General features: G+C 45.7%; 1 protein-coding gene across 1 annotated transcript in view; it reads right to left on the reverse strand.

Annotated features, from left to right (window-relative positions):
* Positions 1-15,921: 15,921 nt before the first annotated feature.
* The window catches only part of TGFBR1 (transforming growth factor beta receptor 1), a 40,751-nt gene continuing 35,858 nt past the window's right edge, over positions 15,922-20,814 (reverse strand). Inside the window, exons 3-4 of the mRNA XM_007950333.1 lie at positions 19,594-19,736; positions 15,922-16,047 (exon numbers count right to left, since the gene is read on the reverse strand). Of these exons, the coding sequence (XP_007948524.1) occupies positions 15,922-16,047; positions 19,594-19,736 (269 nt within the window). The remainder of the gene's footprint in view (positions 16,048-19,593; positions 19,737-20,814) is intronic.

Here is a 20,814-nt window from a genome sequence, read left to right on the forward strand (position 1 = left end):
TTCCTCCCCATCTTCTGAGCTTTAGCCCTGGGCAACACCTGCTCTCTGGATCTCCTCTAGGGCTGTCCTAAGGAGTGCACCTCCCTGATGTTACTGTTGACCTTCCAGGCCTATTGTCTGGCTGAAAGCTGAACCCCAGGGGTGAGGTTAGTTCCGGGCCTGAAGGCCACAGTCTCAGCGCTTCCCCAGTCTCTACGACTAGTGAGCCTGGTCTTTATGATTTTGAATTTTGTTCCATATTCTTCTCCCACTTTATCCAGGACATTCTACTATGATCCCTTTCGGTGCGGTTGGTAGTGGTAGCCAGGCACCATCTAGTTCTTCTGGTCTCATGGAGGCTGACCATTAGTTCATGTGGTCCATTAGTCCTCTGGACTATTTGTTTCCATATGTCTTTGATTTTCTTCATTCTTCTTTGCTTCAGATGGAGAGAGACTAATGGTTGCACCTTGGACAGCTGCTTTCTAGCTTTTAAGACCCCAGTCACCACTCACCACAGTAGGATGGGGAACACTGTCTTTGTAAGCCATGTTATGCCAATGGAGTTAGCGCTCTCCCGAGACTGGGGTCCTCAGCCTGCAGGCCCAGTGATTTTTGCCCTCAAGGTGTTTGGTTATGAGTAAGTTTTTCTAACTTCGTCCCCTTTGCTGTACGTGGATATAGTTCCAGCACATACAGATATGCGGGTGCAGTCCCTGGCCTACTCATACCGGGCCCACTTGTCTGTGTGCTTATGTACCACTCATCGTTATTACCGACACTGCAGGATTGTGATGTAACACTATCCGCCTTTGTTGTCTATTGTTTCATTTTCCCAAATGAGAAAACTGAGGCTGAGATTAGAAAGCCTGGAGCCCATAACTCTCTCTGTTTCGCACCAGTTCTCTGTCTTGAGTCTGACCTTCAAGCGGAGGGCACTGCTAAGCCACTGACGGATGAACTTGAACTTGATTAAACACGGGTTTAGCAAGAGCACGGTGGCCATCGGGAAGTAAGACTGGGGCTTGTCACAGTTAACGTATTGGTAGTGGGAATACAGAGGACAGAGTGGATTCTAGAAGCTCACTGGAGACTGATGTAGAGGGTTCGAGGGCAGACTGACTGACTGGACGTGAAGGGTGGGGAGGAAGCATGACTCCCAGGAGCATTTGGGCACTTTGGAATGAGATGGGAAGCCCTTGAGAAGCAGTTCAAGAAGACAATGAGTTCATTTTGAACATGGAGGGTGTGAGATGCTTGAGATTTCCAAGTGACAGGTCTTGGAAATCTGGATATATGCTCCTGACGTTAAGCAGTCAGATCTGTGCTCAGCACAGCGACTCGGCACAGCGACTCGGGAGTCGTCCTCCTCCTCATCTTCATCATCACCTAGCTGGTAACAGAAGCCCAAAGTAAAGATGAGGCTGCCCATAGAGCATGTGGCGAGAAGGGGCCAAGCCCAGAGGACCCAAGGAGACAGGTGACGGGGATGCCTATGAAACCAAGAGTTGGGGAAGTCAACAGGTAAGAGTTTTAGGGAGGAGGGAGTGATCAGCAGTAGAAAACGCTGCAAAACGGTCTTTAAAAAAAAAAAACCAAACTGAAAACCTGTGATGTCTCCTGAATTTAGTAACAAGGTAATTTGCACCTGGGAGAAGCAGTTTCTGTGGGACAGCTAGGGTCAGAGGTCACTGTGGTGATGTGAGAACATGTGGGAGGGAGGTGAGGATATGCAATGAGTGCAGGAGTCCATTTGGAAACGATGAAACAAGAGGGCTATGGCTGCAAGGCACTTGGGAAAGTGGGGCCACTGTCAGACAGGGTCACTTGAGGGCATTCCGGTGTTTTTGAGAAACATCCAGGAGTGAGAGGGTCAAGACAGAGGGGAAGGAGTGGTGCGTGGGATTCAGACGCCACAGGGGGGATCTGGTTAGGTGACAAGCTACTAACTGAGAGGTTGGTGGTTTGAACCCACCCAGAGCTTCCTTGGAAGGAAGGTCTGGAGGTCTGCTTCTGGATATGTGAAAATCCTGTGGGGTCAGAACTGACTTGATGGCAACTGGCTTTTCCACAGCTAAAGGGCAGGGTGTAGACAGGCAGGCCGGGCCCAGGGAGGGGGCAGGAAGTCCAGCAGGTGCCACCTGATGGTCTCCATCTTCTCCAGGAACGAGGCGAGGGTGTCTGGTGAGGACATGGCTGGGTGAGGTCTTGAGTTGCTGTGGGGAATGGAAGCAAGAGAACAGAGCAGCGGTACTAAGAGGCCTGCCAGGCCACGCGGAGGCCCAGCCGGGACTGAGCTACAGGAATGGACAGGCAAGAGCTGTGTTCAAGTGGTGCCGAGAAGTAAAACGGGCAGGACTTGAGGACTGACGGCAGGTGAGGTGAGGGAGGTGTTTGAAAGACCCTCACACTGCTGGCCTGGGGGATGCAGGTGCCAGCCAACACTCAACAAACGTGCAGAGAAAGGGCACAAGCCTACGAGAGCGCGAAATAACGGGAGAGCCCGGGCCACCCACCACTGGAGAGCAGGTGACCTGGCCTCCATCCGTCCCCAACCCTTAGCTTCATGAGCTGGGAAGCCTGAATCTGGAAGCCACCCCCCCAGCGTGTCATCAGTTGTCTGCCTTGTTCTCGGCCAGTTACCCCATCTAGACAATAAGAAGGTTATACCCAGGACTCTCTTCAGGGACTCAGGCCAGTGCTGACATTTTTCAAAGTGGAGTTTTATTTCTGAGTGTCTCCCAGAACCTGAGTTGCTGGCAAGAGGGGTGCAGAGCGGAGCTCACAAACACATCGTCAGCAGTGAGCCTTCCAACCAACATTTGATCGTGCACAGTTCCGTTAATTAATGGCTTCCTTTGAGGTTATTAAGTTAGACTGGGTAGGTGTGTGGCCTTTCTTCATACTGCCCTTCCAATTAACAGGCGCTTTGCTTGGTAAATGTTAATTCAGAGTAATCGGGGCGTGCAGATGAGGGTGTGCAGGCGGGGAAACAATGCTGTAGGTTAATTGCTCTTAAGTGCTATTCTGAAGCCCAGGTCCTGAATGATTAATGGGCTTGTCGAGCCAGATGCTGGAACCCAGCAGGGTCAACAGAGGCACTGTGGCAGGTTAACCCCTCAGTGACCGAGATCCCAGCGGGTCTTGGCCTACGGCAGGAGAGCTCATGGGGACTGGGAAGTCAGGCTGTATCCCCTCCCAGCTTTGTCTCCACGGCCTCACCTGTGAAACGGGTCCTTCTGGTCAGACCACCTCCTCACTGGCACGCTGCAAGTCAAGTAGCCATTGGGATAATACCGGCAAAAATGCTTCACTCTTCTGACACGAGGGGTAACTAACTGCACCCAGGGACTCCCTGGGTTACCCCCCATTTCACGTCTGGGGAAATCAGGTGGATTTTCAGCCCAGCTCCAACACCCCGCCCTCAGCCTCTGCTCAGTCTAGTTCGGCTAAGTCAACGGGTGCGGCTCGGCTGGCTGTGTCCAGTTGGGTAGGTGACCGTCTTGGCCCTGCCGTTCAAACAGGCAAGAATCGAAGTGCTGCTGGAAAGGTGTCTAACGGATGTGACTGAAGTTCATCAGATGACTTGAAGTAAAGGACACTGTCCTAGACGATCCAGGAAGGTCTGGTCCCAGCAGCTGGCAGGCTTCCCGTAGGAGCCATGTGGCCGGCCGACTGGAGCATCAGCTCACGCCGAGTCCCAGCCTGCCCTCCCCGACGCCTGCACTGTGGATGTGGGATTCACTTAGCCAGCCCACAGTTGTCCAAACCAATTCCTTGCTGTAAGTCTCTTAAAAGCTATCTCCTACTGGTTGCTTCTCTGCTGAAGCCTGATGCACAGCCCAAAGGCCACCCAGAGCTGGGGACAGTCGTCTGAGCCATGCTTATCACCCCCAACTGCGTATCCTGCAACTGCAGATCAAGGTCACCTCCCAGCCAGAAAGTTCCTGCTCCCACCTGAGGTCTCTGAACCTCCCAAGCTCAGCTGTCCCAGGGCAATTTCTCCAGAGACTTTCCTCTCAAGAAGGGGTGGTGGATGTACAAAGTTTTCTTTAAAAAATAAAAATAATAACATGCATGGGATGATAGCTATAAGCGCTTTATTGTGAAAAAAAAAAAAAGTACAACCTATTCTAAATTTATTAACTTAGAGGTCTCTAGATAATGAGAAAAAGCAGAAAACATGATGATATACCTTTCTTTGTAAGAAAGGAGGGAGAATCAGAATATTCACATTTACATAAAGAAACATGGGAGGGATAAATAAGAAATGAATAAACCAGGTTATCAGTGGGGATGGTGGGGTGGGGGGCGTTAGACAAGGATGACTATAAGACTTCTCAGTGAGAGAAGTTCTGAATTTTAAATTCTTTAAATGTATCACCTATTTTAAAAATAAAAGACATTCCACAAGAAGGTCCTGGAGTCCTAGCCATCTCTGTGATGGGCTCTGGGAGCAGAGAAAGGAATCACTATGTGTGGTATCTGTGTACGGCAGACACACACACGGATGGAGTCACTGTGACCGTGGGGAGGGAGGCTTTCCTGCAGGCTGTGAGCTGTGAGCTGAGCAGGACTCAGACAGGTAAGAGGAATGAGGAAAACGGGGAAGACATCAAGGTGACAACAGTAAGAGGTCAAGGCCATCCAGGCAACAGAGCTGCCCTCCACAGTTACTTGCTTTGACATTGATTCCAGCTCCCAACCCCACCCCAACCAGCCCCCACACCTTTTCCCAATCAGGGTGGGTTCTTGGCTTCTCCTGCTTTCTGAGAAAGTTCAGAAAAGAAACTGTCTTGTCACCAGTGCCTCTGTGAAACCTGTACATCTAAAGCTAGCCGGAGACCTGAGCTGTTTTAAATCTCCCTGCCTCTCTCCCTCCCTGCCTCCCTCTCTCTCTAAGACACACACACACACACACACACACACACAAACCAATTAAAGATCAACACTGCCATCTATCGAGGATTTCCTGGATGAGTTGGGAAAGACTTTTATTTTTTTTAGTAATATTTTTTCAATAAAGGTTTACACAGCAGTTTAGGTTCCCATTCAACAATTCCTACACAAGTTGCTCAGTGATAATGGTCACACATGAGCATTCTTACTCTTTTCATTCTGGTTGTTCTGTTTCCATTAATCTAGTTTCTCTGCCCCCTGATCTTTGTTTTCAAGTAACTGTTGACCGTCTGGTCTCGTGATCTTTTAAAGGAGCAGAGTCCTTACAGGTGACCTTCATTATTTCTGGATTCATTTTTTTTTTTATTTACCTACAACATGACCTTGGGGGTCTTTTGTTGTCATTTAAATAACACCTTCTGAGATCGGCACAGACCTGAAATCTGGTTTCTTTTCAACCAGAAGCATGGACTCACAAAAACCAAACTCACTGCCATTGAGTCGATTCTGACACATAGCAACCCCCAACACAAAGCGACACCTGTTGGGTTTCCGAGGCTGTAAATCTTTACAGGGATAGATAGCCCCATCTTTCTTTCACAGAGCAGCTGGTGGGTTTGAACCACTGACCTTCTGGTTAGCAGCCAAATGCCTTACCCACTACAGCAGCAGAGCTCCTTGGAGCACAGACTACCAGCAATGTAATTATGAAATCCAGTTCAGACAGACCTATCAGCGAGGCGTGGGCAACAGGTGGAGAAACAGAGTTTATTCACGCTGGCAGAGGAGACCCAGAGTGCGTGGTCTCAAATTCTGAAGCAGCTGTGCTGGGGCAAACCCTGGTGTCCGGGACCCCAGAAGACAAATGAGGGGGAAGGGACAGGGTATGCTTGTTCCACTAGAAAGACCGTTTCCTCGGTGTCGCTTTCCAAAGATAACATGTCGTTCCATGAAATAGTGGGCACACGCCTGGGCTCTGAAAAGGTGTGAACCGGGACAGTGCAAGTTACAGGAAGTGTTAGAGTACTTCTGCAGGCATTCATTCATTCATTCACAAACACTTATTGAGGGCCTGTGCAAGTCCCCGTATAGCCCAGAACCAGAGCTCCCAGCAGGCTGGCTTCTGGAATGACTCAAATATGGCAGAGGTGCTTGGCAGTGCAAATTGTTTACACTCAGTTACTAACCAAGAGGTTAGTGGTTCAAATCCTCCCAAGGCATCATGGGAGACTGGCTACTCTGGCAATCTCCTTCCATAAGATGACAGCCATCAACAAGCCTGTGGAGCACAGTTCCGCTCTGAAATACAGGGTCGTCCATTAACTAAAGGCAGAGTCCAGAAGGCCTCAAAGTGCATCTGCAGAGCCATCCAGGCAAACCAAACCTATGGAGTTAGCAGCACTGCATGCCCACAAACACTGAACCATGCTTAGGACACCGTTCTTAAAAATTCAGGCCGTGGGATCTGATGACTCCAACTCTTGTTCCTTTTCAAAGTTAAGGTTAAAGATAACCTCCCAGTAAGATCAAAGTGACTTCATTCACATGTTGGCTTTTTTAAGAGAGAGAAACTTAAAGTAAAAAAAATAAATTAGAGTAACAGACTATTGGAGCTGGAAGGGACTTTCAATTCACGTGGTTTTTAAACTCATGAGTTGGATTGAGGTCTGGGATGCTGTAAATAAGAATCCTGGTTGTTCTTGAATCTTGGAGCACAGTAGAAGACATAAAATATTAGATGATGAATAATATGCACGGGATTTGGCATCCAGACAGTGCTCAGTGTTTACAGAGAACGTAAAAATATTCTTTCACTTTAAATCACTTAAATCAAAGGGTCCCAAACTTCCATCTGACTCAAGAGATTTTTGAAAAATGGAGCTGAGTACATGAAAAAGACAAACCAGTTACAGGACAATGAAAGTAGTTGATGAATAAATAAACCGAACAGTAGAGGTCGACCTTCTATGAGGTGGATGGACACAGTGGCTGCAGCAAGAGGCTCAACCAGCAGTGTTTGTTGAAGACGAGACTGGACCGACTGGGCAGCTTGGTTCTGTTGTACATAGGGTCACTGAGAGTCTGAACCAACTCGGCCTATCAATACCCCCAAGGAGGCCAGAGACTGGTGGGGCTGTAGAGGCAGAAGCCCCGAGGGAAAGCGGGAATCTTGGATGCCTTAAAAAGAAGAGGGTGTAGGGCTTGCACTTGGGTGGCCCCAGAGTGAAGGTCTCTGCTTCTACCAAGGAAATTACACATCTGGCTCCAGAGCTGCATTCTGTCAGCTCAGTTCACGCCAAGTGTCCAACCGACTTTCTTCTGGGGTCTGCTTCAAGCCAAGCCCTGGGCAGGTGAGAGGTTCAGAGATGCATCAGGCATGGCCGCTGTCCTCTGGGTGTTCACACCTATTGCAGAGACTGGCTCCGAGGCAGGCACAGATGCAAAACTATCCAGGGATTTAGAGGAAAGGATGGGGGTGATACGATGTGGCATCAGAAACGATGTGGGAGTAGTCAGGCAAGTCTCCCCTAGAATGTGGGAGTAACCAGTCCAAGGGTCCAGCAAGTTAGCATCTACATCATCACTGTCTATAGTGTCAGTTCTCATGTTGGGGGCCTGGGCAGGAAGAGAAGTGAAGAACCACCTTCTTCCTTGAATGAAAGGAAGCGGAGTCCTAAGAACACCTGCTGTGTTGTCAGCTACTGTCAAGTCGGCCCCGACCCCCAGCGACCCGAACGCTGCAGGTGCTGTGCCACCGAGGATGGGCCCCACGGGCCCCACGGGGTTTACACGGGATTTTCAGACGATCCCCAGGCCTCTCTTCCTAGTGTGTCCTAGTGAAGCCCGTCAGCATCACAGCCCCACATCACGGCCTCCACTGAGGGGAGCTGGTGCCTGTGCATGATGGAATGGAATGGAACCAGGGTCTACCACTGGAAGGTGACAATCCTACCACTGACCCAGCACTCCGCCGAAAGGGGGGCAATGGGACTGAAGTGCAATTGGAGGTCGAACCAGGTGACTGGAGACCCTGCAGAGCTTGACGTGTCCCTGAGGGCGATGACAGCAGACTGATTCAAGTTAGTAAGACAAGAAAAGGAAGAGTGGCACTTTAGCATCAGGAAGGGCCTGAGCAGAGGCCAGCAGCAGGGTATGACCAGGAACACGAGGTGATGTGGCATGGCCGACACAGGTATGCAAGGTGTGAAGAGAAGAGTGGCTCAGGGTGAGTCTTTCTTCCTTCGACCCTTGACTGAGGTATAATTTATACACTTCATCCATTGCTTATGTACAACAGATGATTCTTAGTAAATTTATAGTCGAGCAATGATTACCAAAGCCCAGGTTTAGAGCATTCCCACCATCTCAGAATCTCATGTCCACTTGCAGTCTTTCCTGAACTTCTTTCCAGCACAATGGTTTTGAAGTGCACCGCATTACAATGCATCAGTGTCTGTTTCTTTTATTGATGAAAAGTAATTCACTACATGAATATACTACCTTTAAATGAAAACCAATTCACCAGTTGATGGGTGCTTGAATAGTCTCAATTTTTGGCTATTACGAACTATGCTACTACGAGCATCACCTACAAGAAGTCTTTGTGTGGATAGGTTTTCATTCTTTGTGGGTTAGGGCTGCCAGGTTTAGCAAGTCAAAATATAAGACACCAAGTTAATTTGAATTTCAGGTAAACAAGTTAATTTTTTTTAGTATGTCTCATGCAATAATTTGCTATCTAAAATTCAAGTTTAACTAGGTGTCCTGTATTTCATCTGGTATCGGTACTTAGAAGTGGAATTGCTGGGTGATATGGTACATTTATATTTAATTTTTAAAGAAACCACCAACATTTTCCAAAGGAGCTGTACTGTTTCATATTCCAGGAATGTGGGAGCATTCCAGATTCTTCTTACCCTCACCAAGACTTGGTACCGTCTTTCTTGATTACAGCCAGTGTGCACAGTGGTTTCTCACTGTGCTTTTAATTTGAAGAGTTTTTAGGGAATTGTGTTTATTAGCCATTCATAGATCTTTTTGGGAAAATGTTTATTCAAATCTTTTTAATCCAAACATTTTGTAATTGGGTTGTCTTAGAGAGTTATAAAGGTTTACACATTATGAATACAGGTCCATTATGAAATATATGACTTGCAAATACTTTCTCCCATCCTGTGGCTTTTCATTCTCTTCAAAGTGCTTTTCTTATAGTCCCAAAGATTTTAATTTTGATGAAGTTCGATTTATAAGTTCGTTTTCTTAATGGATTGTATTTCTGGTATCATACTGAAGAACGCTTTGCCTAAAACAAAAACAAAAACCAAACTCACTGCTGTTGAGTCTACTGCAACTCATAGGAACCCCTCCTTGGGTTTCCAAGGAGGTATCAAGTTCACAAAAATTTTCTCCTGTTTTCTTCTAGAAACAGTATAGCATTAAACCCCCAAACCCACTTGCCATCAATAAACACAATTCCCTAAAAACTCTTGATGAAATTAAAAGCGCAGTGAGAAACCACTGCGTACAGACAGAATGGCTGTAATCAAGAAAGATAGTGCCAAGTCCTGGTGAGGGTGAGAAGAATCTGGAATGCTCCCACGTTCCTGGAATATAAACAGTACAGCCCCTTTGGAAAACGTTGGTGGTTTCTTAAAAAACTAAATATAAATTTACCGCTTCACCCAGAAACTCCATTTCTAAGTACTGATACACAAAAGGGTGGCCAGATGAAATACGGGACACCTAGTTAAACTTGAATTTAGATAGCAACTCAGAGTAACCCCCTTTGGGTTTCCAAGGCTCTAATTCTTTCCTGAAGTAGATGCCTTATCTTTCTCCCACAGAGAAGCTGTTGGGTTTGAACCCACACCTTCTGGTTAGCAGCCCAATGCCTTACCCACTACACCACTAGAGCGCCTTTGTACAGCATTAGTTCTTTCTTCTATCCACAATGAGGTAAGGGTCTACCTAACTTACTTTGTTTTTGGACCCTGGGCCTTGGCCAGCAGTACTGGGGTAGGTTACGTAGCCCCAACACTGGAACCCTCAGGGGCTTGTTGAGCTTCCCCCAGTGGGTCAAAGCAGCTCCCAGGATGGACAGGCCAGTGAGAGGGGCTGGGTCAGAGCTTCTCACCCACACCTGTCCTCCCTTCCATTACAGCCACATCCAGCTCACCACCAGCCATTCCTCAAAGGACCAGATTCCTTAGTCCCCTGTCCCTTCTTAAACACCTTCAGTTGGTCACCAACGGGGAGAAACAACTTGAACAAAAGCCCACTAGGAATTAGTAAAGAGAATCATCTCATACCTGGATTAAATCCCAAAAATGCATTTAATCCATTACTCAGATGAGTGCCCCAATTTATTCCAGTTTATCAACTCAATGACCACTTGATCCCCCTTGAGGGCATGAGGAGTGCCAACCAGCAGGTCCAACTCTATTATACAGTGTCAATGCCCATAACCTTTCCTACCTGGTTTTCCTTTCCAAACCATCCCCTGTTACCAGGCAATCTGTCGCCCACATCTCCCTGTGCCTCGTCTTTGACAGTATTTGGATCGTGACCAACTCAGAGCGCCCTAGCACATAGGATCGTGACCAACTCAGAGTGCCCTAGCACACATCTTTCTTTGACAGTATTAGGATCATGACCAACTCAGAGCGCCCTAGCACACATCTTATCCTGCCATCAGCTCCTACATCCTTTCCTCTCCCTCCCTCGGCTGTCTTTCCCTGTCCCCTCCCTGTGATACTGCCGCCCTCCGTTTTCTAATCCTGTTCTTTCACAGTGACAAGAAAGCAAATGATGTCTTCACTTTCTTCCCTTCTCCATCTCTAACTCACACAAAGCAGTGTGGATTTCTACCATTTGACATGGCGTAACTGTGACGGTCCTACGATGAAACCTGCATGTGGCTGAACCGTGCATTTAAAGGGTGCCTCCAGCTTTTGTAACACCACGGGTTCCTATCATTTTCCAGAACAGTTCCACAGCTCTCTAAGCCCCCAGAAGCCAAAGAGTCCAGAGTTGCAAGATATATCCATCAGGCTGTATACATAAGAAAAGCTTCTCTCCCAGTTAGGAAAACACCAAAGGCAGAAGAGACATGTAAGAAAAAGCTAGTTCTGCTGCTTCTCCGAACTTACCATGTTTTAAAAATGATCTCCCTTTTCCCCAACTTCTAGCAAACGCTGCACACCCTGGTGATGTGTCTTCTCTATTATGAAGAAGGGAAAAAGGTGCCTAAGTCCAGTCTTGAAATTGAAGCTATTCATCGTTAAAAGTGAGAGTAATCGCACCTGCAAACCCCTGCCAGGGTCAGTCCAGTGTTTTGGGACCCCACCTCCATCCCCTTCAGCATTTCTTCTCCCCAGGTCTCACCCCCGGAGACTAACTGTTCAAATCTACTTAGAAAACACAAAAAAAGCTCATTTCTACAAATTATTCCCATTCTTAAATTAAGAATGAATATGAAAACATTTTTTATTTAAAGTCATTGAAAAACTTTAAGAGTCAAAGACCCAAAATAATACAACTTAGCAAATTTGCTGAGCCTAAAGCAACGGAGTCCACAGGGCCATCCTGTTGTCTGACAGAATGACAGCCCTGAGTCCATGGCTGTTACCACACACGCACACGCACATGCACCTCTGACGGGTAGGCCCTTCTCAAGCATGACCACTGAGCAGGCTTCTAACCAAAGACCCCCATCTCCATCCACAGTAGCTGCAGCTCACAGTGCATGGCTCTCTGCAGGAAACACACTTCATGTTCAATGACGCCACCAGCACACTGGGAAAACAGTAATTTATTTGCATTGCTTCCATGTTTCTACTGTAGTGTTAGGACCGAACAGAAGCGTCACTTGTCTACTTCTATTTACAGCTCATTCAGAGTATTACTACAAATACAATATATAATTTAAAAAACGGAGGGAGAAATGCAGTTTGTTTTTCTCTCCTCTTTACAGGTTTCTCAAAATCTTTCAACTTAAATGAAAATTTATATGGACATTTTCTGTACAGATCTGAAAGGGCAGACAATACATTAATAAAGCCAAAAGAATTTTGCACAAATACAATAAAATACAGAAAACAGAAAGTAAAGATGATGTTATTTGGGGTACAAATATAACAACACAGTACCATTTGAGTAATTTAGCAACGTAACACCCATATTTTATAGAAATAAAACGGCAACCCTGGAGAATGCTGACAAATATTAAAGATTATATACACAATGAGGTAAATGTACGTTGGTCTCTTGAGAGGTAATTGAAGTTTAAAGCAATTGACATTTTGAAGCATCTCCTTGACATATGAAGAATCTCAAACACCTCTGACCACACCGTTGGCATAAATGTGAAGAGGGGATCTCAAAACACAGTTCGTGATATTCGATTCACAAATCAAGTTAAAAAATAAAAACAAACTCACTCAAGTTCTTTTTAGGTTTTGAGAAACAGGCTGAATGTTACTAACCACTTTTTTAAGAGTCGACAATTACAAATGAGATTGCGTAACGGGACTAAAAAGCTCAGTGTCCTGACAATCCCCAGGTGGTCCTACGAGTCCAGCCTAGAGAGTGCCCATGGGTCTTCCAGCACTCCCAAGCTGACACAAGAAGTTTTGGTACATGATTAGAGCTCTCCTGTAAGATCTCAAGATACCTGATGGGCCTTTTCTGCCACGTCATAGCACACTGTCTGGAATCTCCACCCTGTGCCGTGGTCAAGAAACAAAACACACAGTGACCTACAACCACTCTCTCAGAGCAGAAATGAAAATAAACTCTTGATGTGACGTGTGTGCCGGGATGCAGGTTTTGTAGTGCATTTTTACTAGCACTTTGCTGCCATGTTCTACAAAAACGTTGACATCTGACAGCCCTCAGACAGAGAGAAAACAAAGGTAATCCACGTGTCGGCTGCAAAGTGGCCAGGTGGCCCACTTGGACGTTATGTTAAGAACTGGAATCTGCATTCCTTCGTGGCCACGGCACCGCACACTGACTCAAGGCACTTCCTGAGCACGGTCACCGCCGTGGAGTCCCAGGCTCAGCTCTCCAGGGGCCACAACCAGCCACTGCTCTGACACCACCTCCACTCCACAGCTGCCACCCACTCCTCATCCAGGGCTAGAGTCAAAGCAGGGCCGCCAGCAGGGGCACCCAAAGCCTCATCCATGTCAAACCTGGAGACCCCTCCTGACAGGATCTAGGAATTGGAATTGTGCCCCACAATTTCCTTATCCGGGGTCTCAAAAGCAGCTCTTCAATCCAAACACTGTGGGGGCTCAGAGGGTTGGGGAGAGGCACTGGGATTGGATGGGAGGGTGGCAAGGCAACACACTCTGAATCAGGGGTTGGCAGGAGGGCAGGCTGGGAAAGAGAGAGCTGTATATAAAAAAAGAATCAGGGATGTCCAGGCCCCACTCTGTCACCCCACCCCCAGGGACTGATGGCAGTGAACAAGCAATTTGCCAGAAGACATGCTTTATAGCCAAGTTGAATCTTAGAGGGTAAAGTCTTAGAATAGGCAGTAAAGCTAAGGCTTGTGTTTCTAAATTACAAACTTAACACACAAGTCAAATTTATCTGCAGTTATGGCCACTGTAATCATGACCTATCTCCTGTAAGTCACTTTCATTTTCAATATTAGCCAACTGGGGTTTATTGCCAGCCAAACAAGGAATTAGCTGCAGTAATATGTAAACCCAATTTAGAACTAAATTCCAACTTTTAAAAAATTCCCTGATTCATCAAAAGTACATTTTATCCACCTAGACCAGAGCAGTATAGGTATAACTCAATCTCTGATTTAGTAAAGAGAGTCTTCAGCAAAAGTTAATTACCTTACCCTGAAAGTGACAAATGGTGTACCCCAATTTTAAATCAGATGATAACTTTTGGTATGTTCTTAAAATGATATAAAAATAGTTTCAGTGATAAAATGCATTGGTCCCCTGGATTTCATAAAGCAGGTCTGATAGGCTTAGAAATGTCCCCCACCCCCCAAAAAAGTCCCTGATCACAGAGCTTAGACACAGGTCATATAACACAACTATGAACACAAATCTCTCAGACTCGGTCATTTGCTTCAGTGAAATCATGGTAACTACAGAAAAGACTCAGCTGCGTAGTCTTAGTATTAAATAACCTCTAAGCTCATTTCCCCAGGATGTTCTTTTAACATAGGACACTGACATTAAATTCCTATGTAATGTCATTTATTCTAACATTACTTTGGTTTTAAGACCAAATAAGTCTTTCAAACTTATTCTTAGTATGTGTAAGAGATAGACATTATTCAAAATGCAACTCCCCGTTAATGGCCACTATCTCTGACTGACCAAAATACTGTGAAGGTTATTCTGACCTTTTTATCAGGAAACTGATAGCACTACAAAATCAAAGTCTTGCCTCACAGCTGGGATAGTTTTATTTTCCCCCAGAACTAGATCACAGTGATAAAAGGGACTTTGAAAATTGTGAAAACCCTCCAAGGACTTTATAGCACTGCAAGTAAAAACCAGTTATTACAAGCTGGGTTCAACTTAATGTGAGAAGACCATGACGAGTTTGCTTTAAACACTCAACCACAAACATCTGTAAATGGGGAACCTAAACCCAAAATACTCCTTAGCTACCACCACTCCCAAATATCGAGGGTACACTGGCTTTATTAGGTAACTCTGCAAATTAAGCAGTTGCTCTATGTGCACTTCAGAAGGAAAGCTGGAACCCCAGGCTGCCTTTCCCAAAGTGCAATGACAGTCCCCACCATACTCCCTCTAAGCTTACTGACAAAGACTGAGAATCCACCAAGTTACTCCTACGAACGAACCAACCAACCGACTCCTGCACATCTGTATCCTGTCAAATTATTAATGCCTTGTACCTCCTAGAGAGAGGCCTACAATTTAACAGTAACCATATTCTAATTCTAAATGTAATTCACTGCTTAAAAAAATAACACTGTCTAATCAGATAAAGAACAAAATGGCTTCACAAGTAGCTAGACAAACTTTCCCTTTTAGAAAAACTAGTCTGTATGAGCTCAGTTTTAAATGATTAAGTACTGTAAGCATCTAGAGAGTGCCATTTGATTTTTTAAAAGTATTCTTAAGAAAGCACAATTAAAATGGAAAAGCCTGGTGTGAAAATACTCAAACATGAGCAGAGTAACGATTTACTAAAGCCTGCCACTTCGTTTCCCTAAGGGTTTCAGCACATTTTGGTAGGAGAAAGGCATTTTAAAATGGACCAAATGACACATTAAAAACCCTTCCAAAAACAAAACAGAGTGTGGATTATCCAGCTAAATAAGCTTCTGAGTTCAAACATTACAGGTTTTAAAACACACGGATGCTACGCAACTCGACTGAAAGACACTGAAGTGGCACTTACTGGTGTAATACAGTCCCATTCTGAAGGCATGTCATGTGCTGCATGTGTGAAAGAACAGTAGCAGTACACCAAGTGGGACTGCATAAATCATGTTCCTCACAACTATAGGAGGTCATGTTTAGACTCAAGAGTTTTATGTGTTCATTTTAAGATCCTGAAAATTAGAAGAGTACATTCAAAGTCTGATTCAAAGAAACTAGTGGTTCAGCATCCTCTGAGAATGTACTAACCAGGAGCCAATCGCTTTCTTTCAAAATAAGAACTGGTTCCTGTAACTCAGCAATCCAGCTCCTCTACCATGGCAAACGATCTTCAGCATGGCAGAGTTACGGAAGTTAAGACCAGCAATCATCTTTTAAAAAAAACAAGTTTCATGTTAATAAAAAATAAAGGTAGACTACACAACATTTTGTAACTGTCCGGGAAAGAAGCGTCCGTAGTGCACAGAAAGGACCCACAGGGCTGCTTCCTGGATCCAAAGAAATCCTGGGGGTTCCCAACTGACCTTATTACTACTGCAAAAGGGGGCGAACACCCTTCTGTTCCCTCTCGGTGAGGTAGAATGACTGACCTCCCAAATGAAAACCCAGGAGTGCATCTGAAGACAAAGTCGAGTTCAGGCAAAGGTGCAGCTCACATTTTGATGCCTTCCTGCTGACTGAGCTGTGATAACGTCTTCTTGATCCGCAAAGCTGTGAGTCGGGCTGCACCATTGGCGTACCAGCATTCTCTCATGATCTTAGCCATCACTCTCAGGGCCTATAAGAAAGTAGAAGGGAACAATTAACAAGGAGCTCTGGTAGCATAGTGGCTAAAGCACTTGACTGCTAACCAGAAGGCTGGCGGTTCAAACCCACCAGCCACTCCTCGGAAGGAAGGTTGGGCAATCCTACTTCCGTAGTGATACTGCCTCGGAAACCCAAGGAGGGGTCGCTATGAGTCGGGGCCGACTTGACGGCACATAACAACAACAACAACAACAACCACTTCCCACTGCTCAGGATCTGACTCTTCCCTGCACCTTTTCTGTTGTAAAGGCGGTGTGTACAGGGTTTTGTTTCAGCATTATCGGTAACAGCGAATGAGTAGAAACAGCCCTGATTCTATCGACAGAGCACTGGTGTCAGCAGCTGGAAAGCAGATGGCCAAAAGAAAACTCATTTAGCAACCTGAAAACGGTCCACCCTAAACCAGCCCTGAGCAAGGCCAAAAGGAGTCTGCATCTTCCCGCAAAGCGAGTGATGAGCTCCATCGAGTACCTCTGGGTGGGTAGACGTGCAGAGTAAAGACAGAAAGACCAGCTCAAAGCATGCTTACGAAGCACCTGCAATCCTAGACACCTGCCCTCAACTGCACACAGCTCTCCACACCCCCCCCAGCAGAAGAGAAAGGGTTTTTCTCTCTCAGAGAGGGTGAAACAGAGATGTCTGGCCTAGGGAACATGAGGGCAAAAGGTCTGTGCTAAAAGCATTCTAAATGTTTTGTCTCCAAACACAAGGCAGCAAGCTGGACGTCCTCCTGGAGGCACACGATTGGAAGTGGCTTCTCTGGGGAATTTGACAGCCCAAGAGCAAAGACCTAAAGAGACTGACATCAGTGGATCCTCAAGGAAGCTGCCTAGTGAGATCACCCTGAAGACTGGTTGATAAGCTGCATTCACATAGCTTCCTTTCAGCTCTCATTGCCCCCTTTCTCAGCATGAAAAGAGTGAGACTGTGAGACATTTGAAGAAAGCGGTAAGAACGGTAGGAACTGAAATGAACAAGACAAAGCAATTTAGAGAAAATAGAAGCTTATGGAGAAAAGAAAATGTGAAAAATCTATCACTAATATCCTCAAAAGGAGCTCTGATTGTGCAGTGGTTAAGGCATTTGGCTGCTAACCAGAAGGTTAGCAGTTCAAACCCACCAGTCATTCCACAGAAGAAACATGAGGCAGTCTGCTTCCATGAAGATCTGCAGCCTTGGAAATCCAATGAGGGGTTGCTAGGAGTCAGAATCGGCTTGACAGCAGTGAGTACGGTTTCTTGGTGTGGTTATCACCTTCACAGAGAGGATAGACACTGACACTGGCGACTCTACATTTTCCCATTTTCTTTTCTCAAAGTTGATTTTTCCCTTGGTGTCTTTTTTCCTACCAGAGGTCCAGCAACAAACAGGAGGCTACAAACAAGAAGCATTCAGAGTGCGAGAGAACACTCCTAGAAGCGAACACTGACCGCTCAGACAGGAAAACGAAGATACAGCTGGAACCTCCCAGATAGCTGAGAAAAAAGACGAAGACATAAAAAATAGGAGAGAAAAGATGAGAAATGAGAGGGCCCATAAAGGAGCTCTAGCATTCAAACACCTGGAGTTAAACAAGGAGAACAAAGAAGTGGTGGGGCAGAAATGAAAGAAGCGTTTCAGAAATGAAAGAAGAAATTTCAGAAACGTTTACCAGAAATGCAAGTTTGTTTCCAGATGAAAAGGACCCAGTGCCCAGCAAACACACTCACACAGCAAGTACCTGCTATGTCCCAGATTCTGTTCTAACCCAGGTGCTGGGGATGTAAGAGTGAACAAAACAGACAAAAGCCCCTGCGTCTCTTGGGGTAGGTCATGTAATAAACAAGTAAGCTGCATGGATTGTCAGGTAGCTGTAAAGGCCACAGAGGAAGAGAAGTGTGCCGGGAAGGACAGTGCTGTTTCAAAGAGGCAGAAAGGGAATGACTGACTGACAAGGTCACAGTCGAGCAGACAGCTGAGAAAACTGACCAACCCATCACCATCAAGTCAACTCCAACTCATAGTAAACCTACAGGGTGAGCAGTAATGTCTCATAGGGTCTCCAAGGCTGGGAATCTTTATAGAAGCAGAATCCCTCATCTTTCTCTCACAAAACAGCTGGCAGGTTTGAACCACTGACCCTTTGGATAGGAGCCTAAAGCTTTAACCACCAGAGCACCTCAAAGTTAGCAAACGGGTAAACAAGGAAGTCAAAGAATTCAGAAAAGGGGATTCAACACAAAAGAGAGGCAAAGGGCATCTCAGGATGAAAAGGGAGAGATGTCCCCAAATGATAACGGTACAGTGGGCCCACAGAGCAACGAGCCCAGAATGGGAAGGTCAGAAGGTTCCAGCAGAGACTTCTCTAGGTGTTCTAGCACTTTCATATTCTTGATGTGTTTCAACTACTGACAGATTTATAGAACCACAGAGTAGTGAAAGACTGAATTAGTGATAAATACAGAGAAAACTAAGCAAACTGAGGAATGAACAAAGGTGATGATGACATTGATTCAGCAAAAGACAGCAACTTGCACGTGTGCTCTTAGCGTGCACTGTTAAAAGCCATTGTTTAATAGCAATCTGCTCTAATTACTGAAAGAGTACACGAATACTCCCAGTCTGTACTTGACAGGATCCAAATCAAACTTTTAAAAGACAAAATCTGGTCCCATTTCCATTTGTTAAACTAAGTCATATGCACATTCTTTCGGCATGGTGGTATGTATCTTATCTAGGCCTGGATATTCGACTTTGTCTGAAGTCGCCAGGAGCTCTCTGAGAAGTTCCACTGAGTCAACTACTGAAGCCATCAGTTCTCCATTCCCCCTAAGCTACAAAACTTCAGGGCTGTAAGGAAAGGCCCCATCTCGCCAATATTATGACGGCAACAGGTAGCAATTAAAAACAAGTTAAAGGTTGTCAAATGAATTGTTTAAATCTAGAACTAAGTAAACATTTCTAAAACCTTTCGTCAGAGGTATGGTTAACAGAGCAGCCTGGACACTTCTGGGAAGTATTTTCCACAAATTCCTGGTAAGTGGTGGCCATCTGATGGCCCATCAAATCAATGAGATGAAAAATCATCTGAACCAACTTCACTGTCATCAAATTCCCTCATTTCACAAAGAGGGATGGTAAGGCCCCAGAGAATGGAAGTGATCTGCCAAGAACAGGAGACTAAACGGCAGCCAGGCTGGTCTAGAATTCACATCTCTTAATCCCTGCCTGGGGCTCGGCCCACTATCCTGGGTGGCCCTGGCTGGGAGGGGCATTCATTTCAACAGTAGGTGCCATGGTTCCTGTGGCAGATCTAAACCCTGCTTTGATATACTGACAACCATGATCCATGGCCCTTTCTGCTTAAAACTGGTCAACATGAAAACCAGGTTATTCTGTTGTTATTCACTGGCTTCACTGCCAGAGAAAGGACATAAAGGAATTCTTGTGGCTGTTTTCCTTAAAGAAAAGTCACTAAGTTTCCCCCTCACCAAGCAGAAGCCTTTTAGAAAGCTGTGTAATAGCCAGAAGTGCTCACCTCACAGCTCTGCCATCTGTTTGGGATATTGGGCCGTAGCTTCTGCTCACAAACAACTTTTCTCATTTCCTCAACTGACGGATCAGAAGGTACAAGATCGTAGTAAGGCAACTGGTAATCTTCATGAATCCCTGTGACAGTTTAAAAAAATTTAGTTATATTCTGAAGTAGTTATTCAGATAAAGCCAGAAAGAAAGGAACACTATCTGAGAGTCCCAGTAGATTGCCCCACCGCTAAACTTTCTGAGAGTCCCAGTAGACTGGCCCACCGCTAAATTCGGTGAGCAGAGCAGGCTGACAGCTTCCGCTACTTCACCCATAACTGTCCTGACAGTCCACCTGCCTGAGGAGGTCTTGGGTCCACACCTTGAGACCAGCCGTCACCAGGGGGTCAGCAAAGATGATTTTGATGACGGTTAACTATGAGCTGGGAGGTTAACCAGGAACCAGGGAGGACAAAACTGACATTTTCTCCTAGAGCTCCCCTGTGCAGGAATCCGTGGATGGGATCCTCTCACTTGGTATGAGGCTACATACTCTACTCCATCACTGGGATGTGAACCCTACAAGGAAAAGCTGGGGTACAAATCCCTTTCTCTACTTGCACCCATCAGGAATACGTCATATCTGCTAACATGCAGAGATATCTGCTGCGTCACAATCCTGAGGCCCGGGGTCTGACCAGCATGGGCACTGAGACGAAGGAACTGTCCGCTGAGTCAGTATCTACCAGTGCTCAGTCTACAACTAAACCCATAAGTTAAAACAAACTGATATTTAAAAATTAGATGCAACGGCTATTATCAAGATAAAAATGAATACCCCGCCCCCAAAAAGAAACAGGAACTTATTTTAAATGATTTCTGTGACACCTACCATGGTGTGCAAACACACAGCTCTCACCTACTTTGGTCATGTTGTCAGAAGGGACCATTCCAACAACAACAACCAATCACCACAAGCAAAAGTTAGAGAAGCAGCCAACATGCCCATCTGAAACCACATCTCACTGGGTACGAACCAAACAGTCTCCCAAGTAATTAAACACGGGAGTTCCAGTAAGATGGCAGAATAGGCAGAAAGACTGCACAGACGCTCTTCAACAAAGAAAAGGGGAATCAATTAACACAGATACAGAAGATAATCCTGGACCCCTAAGCCGTAAAGGGAACGATATAGAAGTGGACTAAACTCTAACTAGCAGAAAAATTTGCAAGAAAA

This window comes from Orycteropus afer, unplaced genomic scaffold (genome assembly GCF_000298275.1).
Source record: "Orycteropus afer afer isolate SDZICR_OR568_19922 unplaced genomic scaffold, OryAfe1.0 scaffold00267, whole genome shotgun sequence".
NCBI classification, from domain to species: domain Eukaryota; kingdom Metazoa; phylum Chordata; class Mammalia; order Tubulidentata; family Orycteropodidae; genus Orycteropus; species Orycteropus afer.